Source organism: Taudactylus pleione, unplaced genomic scaffold, assembly GCF_031769625.1.
Source record: "Taudactylus pleione unplaced genomic scaffold, aTauple2 ptg000040l, whole genome shotgun sequence".
Lineage (NCBI taxonomy): Eukaryota > Metazoa > Chordata > Amphibia > Anura > Myobatrachidae > Taudactylus > Taudactylus pleione.
Window position 1 is genome coordinate 51,177 of NW_028284442.1, and position 16,713 is coordinate 67,889.

The 16,713-nt window shown below is 41.9% G+C and overlaps 1 protein-coding gene across 1 annotated transcript; it reads left to right on the forward strand.

Moving 5' to 3' along the window:
- Window positions 1–1,463: 1,463 nt before the first annotated feature.
- On the forward strand, window positions 1,464–14,550 carry HSP90B1 (heat shock protein 90 beta family member 1). Its single transcript, XM_088454338.1, has 18 exons — window positions 1,464–1,653; window positions 3,178–3,280; window positions 4,196–4,337; window positions 4,415–4,531; window positions 4,644–4,975; window positions 5,864–5,975; window positions 6,101–6,220; window positions 7,445–7,561; window positions 8,017–8,154; window positions 8,238–8,315; window positions 8,413–8,478; window positions 8,585–8,854; window positions 8,960–9,205; window positions 9,297–9,433; window positions 10,799–10,877; window positions 11,176–11,331; window positions 13,650–13,778; window positions 14,003–14,550. Exons 1-18 carry the CDS (start codon window positions 1,605–1,607, stop codon window positions 14,030–14,032), a joined length of 2,421 nt encoding a protein of 806 aa, XP_088310464.1. The 5' UTR covers window positions 1,464–1,604; the 3' UTR covers window positions 14,033–14,550.
- The last annotated feature ends 2,163 nt before the right edge of the window (window positions 14,551–16,713 follow it).

Consider the following 16,713-nt stretch of genomic DNA (forward strand, 5'->3'; position numbering starts at 1 on the left):
ATAACCCAGAACGTAACAGACACCCAATACTTTGGCCTATGTGTCATTACGTCCCCTGCTGACCTTCGATTAAGCAATTTGCTTGTCACCACTCATGCCCGGGCTCCTTGTAGGCAGGTTAAGCACCCCTATCTGGGATGAGAATTGTTTGGGAGGTCGTCCCTTAATTTGGGAGCTAGGATATTACCTTAATTTACTGTACAGTAACTAGCACAGCAGCTGTTTCCATGAAACTGTATCCCCCAAACAGCTACAATTCTTATTCTGCTTCCTTATGGGCCTGTTAAATGGGAGATAGTACTATCTCCCATTTAACACGATCCTCATTACCCTGGAGCGCTTGGACACATATTTTATTAAAAAATTTGTAACAGAGGGGTGGGGATACCCCTAATGTGACCAGCAGCTAGGGGTTAAAACCTATTATCTTAGTAGCGCCTACCTGTATATTTATCTTCCTTATGGGCCTGACGTGGCTGTGTCTTTTGCTGCAGTCCCGTCAGTGTCTTCATGCTAAAATGCCGCTACAGGTGTACATCCATGCATTCGGAAGTGCAAATACTGAGACGCCCACTGCCAGCGTCTGTAGAGGTCTTTAAATGCGATCGCAGTGGCCGGTTTGCGCTCTGCGAAGCATACGCATTGCAGAATACAACAATTGGCCGATTGCATGTGTAATCGCAGTTGCGATAGTGAATCAGGCCTTCTGATTGTAAGCTCGTTTGGTGCTTTACCTCTTGTTCCATGCCTTTGTCATTTATTACCCTCCATGCACAGCTCTGTATGAAATACTGTTTCTTTATGATAACAAAGTAGTAATACTATGTGATAAATATGACATGGATAGATGAATATAAAATAAATAAGTAAATATATATGACATGAATAGATAAATCGATATGACATGAATAGATACATATAGGAGACATATATAGCAATATGGGTAGATGGATATAAAAGAGAAATAGATCGGTAAATATGACAGAAACAGATAGAGAATCTATAGATATTACCATTATTACTTTTCAGCGTACTCGGGAACTGTCCTACTAAGGTGACTATGGACATAAGAGAGTCACACACTGATAGCCCCATGTTCCCATAGCAACAGCACCGGTCTTTTGTAGCTATGGTAAACATCCCGGGAGCTGACCCGGAACGATTCCTATTGACCCTTCATTCATTGTTTGTAATATTAATGACACTTTTATATGAGTGGCTGCTGATATTATGACGGCACCCATTGCTGCTAGCTTTATACCCCTCCTCTGTAGTAGCTGGATGCTGTTACAGAGAACGGCTGCTGCTGGGGTCGGCGTTTCCCAATAGACAGCAAGGCCGGGGAGCCCTGGCCAATCACAGCGGGACACGCTCCTAGCGCTGAACACCGTACATGGAAGCCGCCTATTGGACAGCTATGACAGAGCGACGTAGTGCGAGGAAGCTGTTTATTGGTTGGCTGGTGTGCGTGGTCGGCTGCCATTGGTGAGGAAACTGCGTCCGCCCGGCGCCTGGCAGGGACAGATATTAAAGCCTTGGATTCGGCTGAGCCGCAGTTATTTGTGGAAAGCGGGTGACGCCGGTGCTGGAACTGTGCGGCCACCATGCAGAAGTTCTGGGCTGTCGGCCTGTGCCTCGTCCTCTTGGCGTGTGGTGAGTGCAGCAGTGGGGCGGCCAGAGACCTCCTGTCATCCTGTTTCTAGAAGCTTCCTGCTCGGTGTAAATGCATCGGCTGCTGGAAAGGGAGTGGGGGGGGGATCTTTCCTCAAACCCGGCAGCTCACCGGGTGTACCGCGCTGGGAGTGGCTGTGTGGCTTCCGGCCCGTGCTCTTTATGCTACCTATAGTTAATGGTATTATATGCCCGTCTATCCCGGAGCCGCCGCACATGTCATCATGGGCGCAGCTCTGTCATTGCGGCTTCCTGGGTAACCGTCTGTGTCCCTCACACCCCTCCTTCGTCGCTGACATTGGTGCTAGGGCTATACTGGCTTGCATCGACTTTTGCAGCATTGATGGGATTGTAGTATTGGGCAAATGCAGAATGTATCTTTTGTTTGCCCCTCTCCTCCGTATACAATCACTGAAGCACGAATCTGTGACTCCCCTGCCTGATGTAGCTTCAGGTTACATGAATAATTCAGCCATATGTTTAATAATCAACTCCTAAAGCATCCGCGCTCATGGCTGGGCTTTGCTCTCTCTACAGATTTGAAATAATACTTCTAGAACTTTGAAAATGAGTCTGGAGCTTGGCAGGTGCAGCATAGGCTCTTACAGATGCAGCATAGGTGTGTAACAGGGGGTGTTCAAAAGAGAAGGTTAACATTTAATAAAATGACAGACCCATGTTGTCAGGGCAATCCATGGAGTCTGTCATGGTGATTCTGTGGAGATGGTCATTGAGGGGATGATCTAACCTGGTAGAGTAAAACTGACAGTCTGGATCTTGCCGTTAATGTTTAGCATGGGAAACCATAGATGCTTATCTTTCGTTTTGGAACAATTAGGTGTTTAAGCAGTTTAATGGTGCGTACACACTGGGCGATTAAAGTGGACGACTGAACGATAACGATATCGTTATCGTTCAGTCGTCCACTTTATCGTCCATTTTTAACACAAAAAAGATGAACGATGACGACGACGCGCGTTCCCGCGGGTCGTTCGTCATCCTCGTTCATCGGGCTGACATGCAGGCCAACCTGACGACCTCGTCAGGTTGCTGCATGTCAGGGAATGGGTGAGAGAGCCCGGCGCTGAACGATATCGCTAATGATATCGTTCAGCGGCTGTGCTCAATGTCATGAACGACATTGAGCACAGCCTGCCGGGGACACACTAGACGATATCGCTCAGGGAGCATATCGTCTAGTGTGTATGCACCTTAAGTGTTTAAACAGTTACAGCAGTGGTTCTCACCACCAGACCTCGAATACTAACAACAAAAGGTTGTGGTTTTTAGGATTTTTCTGTGGAAGCAGTTTGGATAATTACTGACCCATCAAAATAGATCAAATAGCCTTGTGCATGATTAAATAAAGCCAGAAAACATGACCTGTTGGAGTACTTGTGGAGTTGAGGATCTCTGATTTACAGGGAGAAATAAATGTGCATCATTAAATTTTTTTTTATTTTTTTTTATTGTTACTGTTTTTTGACCTTCTAAATATATTTGCAGCTTCTGTAAGAGCTGAAGATGAAGTAGACGTTGATGGTACTGTGGAGGATGACCTTGGAAAAAGCAGGGATGGTTCACGGACAGATGACGAAGTTGTAAGCAGGTCGGTGTTTCTTTTTGTTTTTACTGCTTTTAACATTTTAAAGCATTTTCCCTAAGCCTTAGTCGTGGCCATTCTATTACAATATTTCCTGCTCTTCAGGGATATATAAGATTAATTAAATTTGAAGGTTCAGCAATAGTTGGTTGGATCAGGCTTATTAGATTAGCTTCAGTTAACCATAACTTTAAAGGGGCCTATCCATTACATGACTTTGTGAACAATCAGGCCAAAACCAGGAGGTTTTGGTCGTTGTTCGCAAAGTCTGGTAATGGATAGCTGGCAAGGACCAGCGATGCGCGTGCATGCTGGGTCCTTGCCAACCCCGACTATCTACTGAACATGCCCGTCAACCTGACAACGCTTGTCGGATTCGGCATGTTCAGAGCTCGGTCGGACTACTGCACTGAATGATGTTCAGTGCGGGCACCGCACCTCGCCGACCTGAACGCTAGATGTTCAGTCTTTCAGGACTCAGTGGATAGGCCCCTTAAGAATAAAGGATTCACATTTTTCTAGGCAGTACTAAGCACTTTTCACACACATTGTTGGTTAAGAACTTCCTTTCACCAATGTTTGGAACTGTCTGGAATGTTCTAAGCTGGGTACACACTGTATGATGGTGCAACCCAGTGATGCAAAATAGCAATACATTGCGTGCATTGTACATATTGCACGATCTGGTGTGCGGCTGCACAATGTTTCGTTACATACTGCATGTAACAGCGCCATGTTCATTGCCTCGTCTCATCCGCCATGCGAAACGAAGATGGGATGCGATGAACGACTGATCATGATGTGTACAATAAAGCATTCTGGTCCTCGAATCGTATAGCGTATACCCAGCTTTACTTTATATCCATGTCTTACTTTGTATAGTTTGTCAAGTGACATCACTTGTGACTTCTTCTGTTATAGGGAAGAGGAGGCAATTCAGCTGGATGGCCTCAACGCTGCCCAAATAAAGGAAATTAGAGAGAAATCTGAAAAGTTTGCATTCCAGGCTGAAGTCAACAGAATGATGAAGCTTATTATTAATTCCCTGTACAAGAACAAGGAGGTAACTCTTCTAACAGGCCACTGTAAACTGCATGATGATCAGTGATGGCAAGTTTAAACTTTGAACTTTCTTCTCAGATTTTCCTGCGAGAATTGATCTCCAATGCTTCTGATGCTCTTGATAAGATCCGGTTAATTTCTTTGACTGATGATGTTGCCCTTGCTGCTAATGAAGAATTGACAATCAAAATTAAGGTATGTTAAGAAGAATAACGTTTGAATAAAGTATTTACCTTGTGCTTTAAATTACACTACAGTGCCTGACCATAATGGCCCATGTTTCTTAATGTATGTATTTTGATTTCAGTGTGATAAAGAGAAGAACATGCTGCATATAACTGATACGGGCATTGGCATGACCAAGGACGAACTTGTCAAGAATTTGGGAACAATTGCTAAATCTGGCACCAGTGAATTTTTGAGCAAGCTGACAGAAGCCCAGGAAGAAGGGCAATCCACCTCTGAGCTGATTGGCCAGTTTGGAGTTGGCTTCTATTCAGCCTTCCTAGTTGCAGATCGTGTAATTGTAACATCAAAACACAACAATGGCACACAGCACATATGGGAGTCTGACTCAAATGAGTTCTTTGTGACAGAGGATCCTCGTGGTGACACACTAGGAAGAGGAACAACCATAACGTAAGTGGGTCATCCTCAAGGCTTTATTTAAATCAGAAAATGATTAATGGAAGACCCTTGTCAGGGGCATATTAAGAGATGGGGCCCGAGTGCAGGTTCCATCTGCAGTGGGCGGCAGCGCACTGAGCGCAGCAGTAGACTCTGGGCACTAGTCCGTGCCAGAGTCTACTGCGCATGCGCAGGTCACCAGGGAAATGGTGTGGCAGCCATTCTTCCAGTGATTTCCCTACTGCGCGTGTGCAAAACGCTGGGAAACTGGCTGCGGCTACTGCCGACGCGGTAATCCGGAGAGGTAAATATTGAATAAATGGATCCAGGTTTTGCAGTGTGCGCCCCCCTTGACCTAGGAGCCAGTGTGCATCTTACAACATTATAGATACACCCCTGCTTGTCAGGTCAATAGCCCCTGACCTGTAACCTCTTCCCATTTCAGGTGCACCACCCTTCCCATTTCCCTGTACACTCTACAACAATGACTTAAATTGTTCCCTGTATTTCCAATCACTCAGGTGACTACAGTAGTTTTAAAATAGAATTCCTCCAATAAGGCTTTGTGTGTAGCCTTTCTCCCTGCCCTGACTAGCAGAACTTTGTATGGGCCCATGTCAAGTTTCCCTGGGGAAAGAGGAAGAAAAGTATTATGTGAACTCTATTGTAAGTAGAGATGCTGACTGGACAGACCTGCAGTATGTACCTGCAACACCTCTGCCTATCAGTCCTGTTTGGAAGTTAATTCTGTCAGAATCGGCTTTTTGGACTTGGTCTGAATTCCCCTGATCTGTTGGGATTCTTTGCACTTGATGTGGAGTAATCATCCTGCTGTCATGTTAAAAGCATTATGGTAACTTTTTTTTTTTTTTTTTCTTTTTTCCCCCTTCATAAATACAGCTTGGTCTTGAAAGAAGAAGCAACTGATTATCTTGAGCTGGAAACCATTAAAAACCTTGTGCGGAAATATTCTCAGTTTATTAATTTCCCTATATATGTTTGGAGTAGTAAGGTAAGCAGTAGTGTATCGATTGTAACACTTTAACATGTTTTTGTGGACTTATAATTTTGAAAACCATCAGTGTGAGCAGTGTTCAGTGGATGTCTTGTAAACTTAATAGTCTCTAAATTCCCTAGACTGAGACCGTAGAAGAGCCCATTGATGAAGATGAAGCTAAAGAAGAGAAGGATGAAGAGACTGATGAAGAAGCTGCTGTTGAAGAAGAGGATGAAGAGAAGAAACCCAAAACGAAGAAGGTGAGCCTTATTTGTCTGTTCCTTTAGACAGAGCACAGTAGATTCTTATCTCAGTGCTCAATCTTTATAATGTGCAAGCCTACCACCTTTTTGCTTGTATCCTACATTAATTTTTATTTGACCATTAATTTTTATTAGATTTTCCAATTAATAGGTTTTAGAGACTTGTTTAGCTTAACCCTTTAGCTACAGAGGAAGAGGCGTTCATCGGCATGTACACTAAAACTGTGGACAGTGAGGGGGACATGTTGCCTGCTGTCAGAATTTGTTAGCCCTTGTATGTATATAGATTTTATTTTATTTATTTTTATTTTTTGTTTAAGCCTTCCCCACTAGTTTGGATAAGCGTTGGGAACACTGGCAGCCAGCATTGAGTTCCAGGAAGTGTTGTCAGGCCAACTGTTAAAAGATGAGCGGGAGGGACTTTAAGTCCCCGTCTCACCCTCATGCGGACAAAGATTGGGGCATCCTCTTTCAAACTATGCCCTATAAACACTTATGCCTGGTGATCAGAGTACATGGATGTGGAAAGGTCTTACCCCAACACCCCCTCCTTATCTGGCATCCATAAAAATCATGGGCACCCATTACTAGTTATTGCCCATTGCGTGCAGCCTCCCCCCATAATGACACTGGCAACTTTGTGGTAAGCCGTATTTGAAGAGAGTCTTATTTTTCAAATGATGTGCTCCACACTCTAGTAGCTATCTTCTTTGGATCATCAAACAAGATCAGTCAGTGCTGTGGAAAATAGCTTTCCATAGATATGCGGGTTAGGGGGGTTGGAGTGCACAATGTGCCCCTTCTCCTTCATACTGGCCTGTACATGCATTCTGATCACCACCAATAACTAAAACCATACACCAAAAATTAAGTGATTTTGGTTCATTTTCTTCCAATTTAAGACCACTTTTTTTTTTTTTGGCCACTTTGGTTCAATATAATTTTTTTGATCGAGTATGCAAAAAGGTTAATTTTCTGAAAATACGAAGGCTTATTAAAAAAAAAAAGCATAATCTGTGTACTGCATAACCCCCTGCCGCCAACACAGTAATATTGATGTTGGCATGTGAGTAACGCCAGTGTTGAGATTTTGGCATTGGAACAGAAGTGAGCAAACCAGCAGAAGGGTTAAAGTGTTTCAACTAAAAGACACTGCAGTCTCAAAGGGATTTATTCCCTATATTATACAAATGGATCACTTCACTCTTCTCCCTAATACAGGTTGAGAAAACAATCTGGGACTGGGAACTCATGAATGACATCAAGCCAATCTGGCAGAGGCCATCCAAAGAAGTTGAGGAGGATGAATACAAAGCTTTTTACAAGTCCTTTTCCAAGGTAACACATTTTGCCCTGTGTAACACAGTATGCCTGTATTTGTACTGTATAGCATTACTATTGACAAATTTAAGACATCACATATTGCGTCCTACACCACTTTCTGGATCAGCGCTTTAATGTATCCCTTTTTTCCTTTTAGCCATAAAGGTGCGCAGGAAAATCTGTAGTGTAGTGGCTACGGTAATGGACAAATATGCGCAGCAATACATCATGATGGCACATTGCCACTAATGATGTGCTACTAATGGAGTTGACCCCTAAATTACACCATAACTGCTCAACTTAAAATATCTGCTTGGTAAATCTACAAGTGTCACTTGGCTCTCATGACAGTCTGATTTTAGTCACTATTAATATAACCGTAGCCTAATGGTTTGAGATTTACTAATCCCCTACCATGTGCTAAAAAAGTTGCCACTTGTACTAACGCCTGAAAATGTACATGTTCTCAGGAAAGTGATGATCCCATGGCTCATGTCCACTTCACTGCTGAAGGAGAGGTTACTTTCAAATCCATCTTGTTTATCCCAGCCACTGCTCCACGTGGTCTGTTTGATGAATATGGCTCTAAGAAGAGTGACTATATTAAGGTATATACCATTTTTCTGCTCAACATGGCTTCAATGCAGAAGATTCTTACTAGGTTTTGCTAATTGTAAATTCTTTGTCATAGCTCTTTGTCCGCAGAGTTTTTATAACTGATGATTTCCATGACATGATGCCCAAATACTTGAACTTTGTCAAGGGAGTGGTAAGTTGTACATTCTCCTGCCCAGTGTGTGAATCTTTAAATGTTTATGCAGGAAAAATAAAGTTCACAGCTTTTTTTTTTTTTTTTCATCCTATAGGTTGATTCTGATGACCTGCCTTTGAATGTATCCAGAGAAACACTGCAACAGCATAAGTTATTAAAGGTAGGTTTTTTGGTTAATTCTTTTAGCCATTAACTAACCAGAGCCTCACACCTCTTGTAAAAGTCCAATACTACAAACGAGTGATTATTTATTTTTCGCCCTCTAGGTTATTAGAAAGAAGCTTGTACGTAAGACTTTGGACATGATTAAGAAAATTGCAGATGACAAGTTCAATGGCACATTCTGGAAGGAATTTGGTACCAATGTTAAGCTTGGTGTGATTGAAGACCATTCTAACCGTACACGTTTGGCCAAGCTTCTCCGATTCCAGTCTTCTAATCATAAGACAGAGCTGACCAGCTTAGAGCAATATGTGGAAAGAATGAAGGAAAAACAAGACAAAATCTACTTCATGGCTGGAGCAAGCAGGAAAGAGGTGGGCTCGCAGTTATGGATTTCTCTATGCCCTGCAGTTGTACCTTTTTTTTTTTTTTTTTTTTAGAAGTTTACAAGTTCATTCTTCTACTTCATTTGTCATCAGGTGGAGTCTTCCCCATTTGTTGAACGTCTCCTGAAGAAAGGCTACGAAGTAGTTTTCTTAATAGAGCCTGTGGATGAGTACTGCATACAGGCCCTGCCAGAGTTTGATGGTAAGAGGTTCCAGAATGTTGCAAAGGAAGGACTGAAATTTGATGAAAGTGAGCAGGCAAAAGAAACACGTGAAGCATTGGAGAAGGACTTTGAACCCCTTCTAACTTGGATGAAGGACAAGGCTTTGAAGGATCAGGTAAGCTTAGAAAGAATCTAAATCTAGCACATGAAGTGTCAGTATTTCACCAGTGCAATCTGAGTTAACTTTTTTTTTGTCTCCCCACAAGATTGAAAAGGCCATTTTATCTCAGCGTTTGACACAATCGCCTTGTGCGCTCATTGCTAGTCAGTATGGGTGGTCTGGCAATATGGAAAGGATAATGAAAGCACAGGCATACCAGACCGGAAAAGATATTTCCACTAGGTACAAATTATTTTTATTTTGCTGTGAGTTCTAGAGTATTAATTGTCAAGGCTAAAATTAGGTTCTACTTCATGCTAGAAAAACTTCTACTTTTTGTAAGAACCAAAGTCACTACATACTATGCAGTACATAGTACTTGTCACGGGTTGGGTACATGATGCCTGTCGGTGAGTATCGTAATCCTCCCTGTCCACTGCCTAACCCCACTACATACCGTCTGGCATCCAGACAGCCAGTATTTAAACTACATCCCCCTGTCACTGTTCCGTATATGTATATTAACTACTTAACTGGCATGGTCATCTGTGATGTGACCGGAGCCCGAAGTGCTTCATCTGGCAAGGTTGCATCACATGCAACCACGCAAGCATGATCTGTCCCCACAAGTGCTGAATGGACCTCAATCTCCCCGGACCCTCATGCAGTAATGTGGACATCACTGCCAGAATCTCATCCCGGAATGCTGTGCAAACTGTGCTCAGGGGCCCATGTGTTGTAAGTATATATGCGAGTTCCGAGCAATGCACAATATTGTATGTATCTTAAATTAAAAAAAAAAAAAAAAAATCTGCATTAATCACTTATACTCCTTCCAGACATACTGAGATTCCCGGGATTTTGGCCTGCCTCGGCCAAAATTCCCGGGTCTCATGTCTGTGTGAAAGGTACCTACCTGGGAACACGTTCCCGGATAGCCGCCCCTGCAATCGACCAGGGTTTTTTCCTGGGACTTGAGTCCCGGGAAATTACCCTGCTTCTGTCTGAATGGTGCTACCCAGGAATTTACTACTCCCGGGCAGCACCAAGCAGCTTTTGCATGTAGCTGACAGCGCAGAGCGCTCTACAGGACGCTCAGCGCTGCTGCTTTGAGCTGACAGCGCAGAGCATCCTATAGGACGCTTAGCACTGCTGCTCTACACCCCCAGCACCGGCCGGCCGTACCACAGCGGGCCGCCCGCACTCCCGCTGGACCACCAGGGAATTAAAATGTTTAAAAAAATGATAATTAAAAAAAAAATGCATTACGATTGGCCGGCTTTTGGCTGCTGAATGATTACATCATCAGCCAGAGAGGGGATAGGCTAGGAGGAGCAGACTGCAGAGAAGAGGCAGGTAAGCAGAAAAACCCTGCTCTTGTCTGAAAGGGGTCTACCTGGGAATTTCCCAGGTAGACACTCTAGTGTGAAAGGGGGGTCTCTACCAAATACCCGTGAATTTGCACAGGAGAAATTCCTGGATCTGAGCAGGAAATTTCCCGGGTCGTATGTCTGAAAGGGGTATTCACTGACAATTTCTTCTCTTCAAAGACACAGAACTTTGTGCATTATGTTCTGACATGTATTTTAATTTGTGTCAAATTTTCAGTTATTACTCAAGCCAGAAGAAGACCCTAGAAGTTAACCCTAGACATCCTTTGATTAAGGACATGTTAAGAAGAGTAAAGGTGAGTAAGCTTTTGGAAACCTATCCTGGCACAAACCTAGTATGCATTTCTGGCCTTTCCATTGTACAGGGTATCTGAAGCCCCTAAATTAATATAATCTTATTGTGTAAAGCGCTGTGGCTTAGATTGGACAGTATAAAGATTTAAAGAGTCAGATGTTGTGGTCTTTGAGCCACAGAAGTATAGAGTTGACCTTTTTTTGAAGTAATTTTATTTCTGTAAACAAATTGAGGTGGAAACAATATTGCCAGGGTATCGCTATATTTTGGTAATCTCTTTATTTTATTACCCCCACAAGGAAAATGAAGATGACCAAACGGTGTCAGACCTTGCAGTTGTACTTCTTGAGACTGCCACTCTGCGGTCAGGATATCAGTTGCCAGACACTAAGGCATATGGGGAACGAATTGAAAGGATGCTGCGGCTCAGCTTAAATATTGACCTTGATGCCAAGGTAAAGGCTGAACTTAATTTCAATGCATGTATAGTTTGGTGGGATGTGTCTTGGCTGTCTGCTTGCTGCAAAAGGTTCTTGCACTTGACACTACATTATTTCTATATAGCAGGAAGTATAAATGGAAGTATCTTACATTATCATGTACACCTGTAATAAAGAGTGGAGCATAAACAGTTGTTTCCATTTATGCTTCTACCTTGCTGTCCATTCATTTTTTTTTTATTTTTTTTTTGTATGGTTACTACTTGCCTACGTCAACATCCCAACACTATACTGTACTTAGACTTGGCACTATAAAGGACCTGTGTGTATTTATTTCAGTGAAAACTTGGGGGTTGATGTATAAAGCAGTGAAGAGTGGAATAGTTGCCCACAGCAAAAGTCTGCTTCTATCGATCACTTTATAGAATGTACTTGGCAAATGTTGCCTCAATGGTTGCTATGGGCAATTTTCAAGCTTTGCATTGTTTGATACATTTTCCACATAGTTTGGTAAAAGTACAAGGTCTTTCTATTCCTTCCACTGTCTTCAAACATGTTAGTTTCTGTGATCTGTAATTAGAATGGTTACATGTCTCTTCCCTTCCCCAGTGTGATTTATATGTAGTGAATGTGTAGCGCTCAGGGGCTAGTGGAGGTAATGTAACCTAGCCAAGAAGGCAAAGCTGTAGGTATTTGAAAACTAGATTCCAATTTTACCATTTCACACCTTTCTACATGTATTGTATAGCACAATGGAAAGCTAGTGCAGTGCATAGGAATCAATGGCAGCTGGTATGAGGTCTCAGACTGATCAGTTCTGATCCTAGTTTTGTTTAGTATTTTGGACACTATGGGCATGCAAAATACATAAACACAATCTGAGTATTTGTGCTTCCCGCTGGGGGTATTGCTGGTCAGGCTGCATGGGTGAGGAGTGTAGGCAGCGGGGTCCATTGCTCATCCTGCACAGGGACTTCAGTGTCCTGCCCTGGGGTCATAAAGGCCAGATGTGGCTGTCATTGCAGACAGCAAGAGCCTGGCATTACCTATATGGGTAATACCTAATTTTCATTTATTACCAGATATTTATATAGCGCCTATTCCACAGTGGTTTACAGAGAATATTTGGCTACTCTCATCAATCCCTGTCCCAGTGACCTTACAATCTATAGTCCCCTAACACAAATAAATAAAAAAAATATATATATTTTTTTATTATTATCTGAGGAAACTCTCAAAAGCACAGGGAAACCGTAAACTCAACACAGTTTGAGCCATTGTGGGAACCTAAGATCTCAGTTCTTTGACTAACCACTATACCATTCGTGCTGCCATTATTTGATGTGGGGGCTCTGTGAGGCTGCACAGTGCATATGATACTGTCTATGACTGCGTTTACCATAGATGTACAGTTTAGAAAGGTACTTTAGTAGTCTAAATCCCAATATTGGATGCCAGATGTATAATCTACCTTTTACAATTCTGGTAAATTGTTTGCTGCACACCAGTTTTATTGAAAAGCTAAACTTCTTTGTTTACTGCGCATAGTGGTATAAAGTAATCCTATTCAATTCTCAATAGATGTCAGTATGTGCAGTAAATAAAGAATTTTAGCTTTTCCATATCCTTTCAGGGGCCTAACTAGACCCTTTACTTGCAGATGGTGTTATCTAATTACACTATCTTGGTGTTCACTCTAGGTCCGGCAGCAGGCAGGGTGACTGACCTAGAGCTAGGGCACTTCTGCACACGTCGAAGGCGCACTTGACCAAATAGGGGGCGTGTTTGACGCGTCCCTTTTTCGTCACTCCCGGGGGCTCATGCGCCTGGCATCTATTCACCGGCGTTGACTGCTATGCCACCGTATTGACCACCCGCAGGACACTGACCTGTGTGTGGAGACAGAACCCGCAGGCTGTCTCAGCTGGGTTCCGTGCTGGAGGGCAGGGTGCTTTCTGCCCTTCAGAAATAGGGCAGGGTGTGGTGCCACGCTAAAACAGCCTAGCGGGAACGCTACTATCTTGTATACTATTAGCACTGGGAAGTGTAGTGGTTTCACTACATCAATAGATTTAACACCATTTTTATACTTTGTTCAAACCTTTTTTTCATTTTGGCTCAGTCCTGGAGAAAGTGAAAATCACAAGAAGCTAACACTAGAACTGTCTTATAGCTAGTGTTACACGTTATAGGGGGCTTAGTTATCCCAGAACTTATCAGTGATTTATGCAGTGTGGTTCTATAAACTGGTGCCAATGATTTTTTTTTTTGTTAGTATTGGGTATAGAAGCTGCCTGTTTAGGATATTGCAATATAACTTTCTCCTCTTCTAGGTGGATGAGGAGCCAGAAGAAGAGCCAGAAGCTGCAGATGAAGCAGAACAGGAAGAATCAGATGATGTTGAAGAGGTTGATGCAGAGGAAAGTGATGACACGGGAGAAGCTGATGAAACAGACAAACAAGTGAGTGCCCATTAGAATGAGAATTAGACTTAGGTTCTCCCCACTCCTGCACTGAAAGGCAGAGTAGCCCTAGAATTCACTTTGTATGTGATGAAATATTTGTTGCAAAATCTTAGTTTAGAACCTTTATAGTCTGTTATAGAGTTTTGTCTAGCTAGAGTGTAACTTAATTGGCTTTGCTGTGTATGAATATAACAGATTTCTTTTTTATTTTTATCTTCTAGGAATCAACACATATCAAAGATGAATTCTAAATGGCATTTCACAATGGGGGTTGGGTTTTTATTTTTTTACAGTGTTTGAGTTTATTTTGTTTTTTATATATAAACATTCCTCATGAATGTAAATTTGTACTATTTATGAGTGTACGGTTGCAAAATCTTTCCACATGAACAGATGTTCTAAAGCCATGCAGGATTCATCGTCCAGATCCAACATGGCAATGCCAACTTGACTCGTCAAAGCACTGCAAGCTGAACTTTAAGTGGAAGTTGGAGGGATATGGCACTTAATATGTTGGAGGGGAGATCAATGATCTAGAGACTGATGTATAAACTAACGCTATCAATGAGGGACTTTGCCTCAAATGTGACATTTAAAGTGTAAAGATTATTTTTGTAAATAGGAAATGTCTTTTGAAAGACCCCTGATTCTAAGCTGAAGTTGCAGCATCTTGTAACCTTTCCAGTTACTGTTGTCACAAAGTTGCAGTGTATTTCCACAGCGATTTGCCTCGAACAATAAAGTTGTAAAAGACTTTGTTATTGAACAACTTGTGCTATGGAATTTCTAATACTTTGTGTTAATATTACCCTACTCTACTGATTTTCTGGAGTATTCACTACCTTGTCTTCATTACAGATCATTTACATCCAAACACCTTTTATAAAGGTCTTATAGTACGGTAGATCTATGAACTTAGCCATGTGTTAAGCTGGATATGGCGATATATCTATAGTGCACCACTGGGTGTGTATAGGTCTGTAAACTACTTTCAGATATCCAATCTGTGCAGCACAGCAGATTGCTGATATATCTGAAAGATATGTCATCTACTGGTGTGTACGGGCGGCCCCACCAATTGCCTGTACACATGCTGTGGGACCTGGCGGTGATTGACTGCTCAACTGGGCGAGCTATTTAAATGCCTGCCCATTTCAGATGTCAAGCCTGGCCTGGCACATCGGACAGACTAATTGGCAAGTGTGTATACATGTTGACCTAGTGTGTACCCAGCATCAATAACATCCAATTTAGAGTTGAGCAATTTATGTACTTTGTCCCTAAATTTAAAACAATATAATTTCTTCCAAAACTCTGTCCTACAGGTACCTTTAACAGTTTAGATCTTAAGAACATCATAAAAAGGGAGTTAACCACGGCAGGTTCTTACACAAATTTTGAATAAAACAAATAAACCTTTTCAGGATATGTAGCACTGTTTCTCAGTAAAACCAGCCAGCATAACATGTCAATAAAATGGGGTTGGTGTGAGCCCTATTTAGTGTAAATAAAGTCTGCAGTGAGGGGAGTAGTTTTCCTTTGAGAGATCTTGCCACCTAGATTAACGCGTTAGTGGCTCTGTAACATCAGAGCAGAAGGAGAAGTTGGACGAGAAAACAGGACTGGCATCAGTTGGCTTGTAGATCGCATTCAGAACTTCATGACTTGTTTGTAATGTGATTTTTATCTGGTATGTCCATCTTGCAGATGCGTTTTTTTTATTTTTATTAAGAATATTGAACTTTATACAGCTTACCCCTTGGGTGCATTATTTTTTTATATGTTCAAGAAGTCTCGTGTGAGGGATTTCATCCTATTGCCCATTTTTGTGTACCTGCATACTAGGGTATATTTAGACACTGACCTGATTTTTCAGAATTTTTGACTCTGCATGCCACCAAAAATGGATTTGAAATTTAAACAATGGAGATGCAAGTGCAGACTTTCAGCTTTAGTATGAGGTTGAACAAAAATATTGTATGAAAAAAATTAAGAATTGCAACCATTTTTATACAGTCCCCTACTTTAAGGGGCTCAAAGTTGGATGAATTAATGACGTTTATTATTACTTTGAGAATCCTTTGCAAGCAATGTCTGTCTGACATCTGGAACCTGTGGACCTTACCAAATGCTGGGTTTCCTCCTTTGTTATGCTTCACTAGGCCTTTACGGCAGCTGTCCTCAATATTTTTTTTTTTTTTTTTGTTTAGTTATTTCTTAGGCAAGTGAAACGCATGCTCGATTGGGGTGATCATGTGATGACTTTTTTATGAAATGTTTTGCTGTTCTGTTCTTGAGGCTTATGAATGGTTTCATCTTGTGATGAACCTCCCCCTGTATTTGCTCTTGTGAAGTCTTCCCCTTATCCTTATAGTAGACTTGGTTAATGATATGCCTATCTCCAGGTGAGCTTCACTTAGCTGAATGCTGTGAAGTTTGTTTCTTTACAAAGAACAGGATCCTGTGATTATCTTCCACTGTTTTGTCTTCTGTGGACATTGTGGCTTCTGTTGCAGAGTTCACTCCCATATTGTGTGTAGACACTGGATTAATATTTCCTTACTCCTTTTTATAAGGGTGTTTCCACACACATATATATATATGTCCATATTAGTGTAAAATAATATTTTGCAGGTAGTCCACAGGTACAAAAAAAGTGCCGTCCAGGATCCCGTAACGTGAACTAAAAATCGCATGAGGAAATGAGGTACCAGAAAAATAAATTTCAGCCTACAGAAAGGGTCAGTATAGCTCTATATAAAAATAAGAGGCTGCATTACTCAAAACTAGACCACAGAAACTCACCTCCAAATGTTTTATAAAGTGGTCCAATACCAGACCAATAAGAATAGGACTACAATTAAATAAAAATTCACATCAGCCAATGTCTCTACAGCAGTGGTTGGGTCATTCCACATCAAATCAACACAAT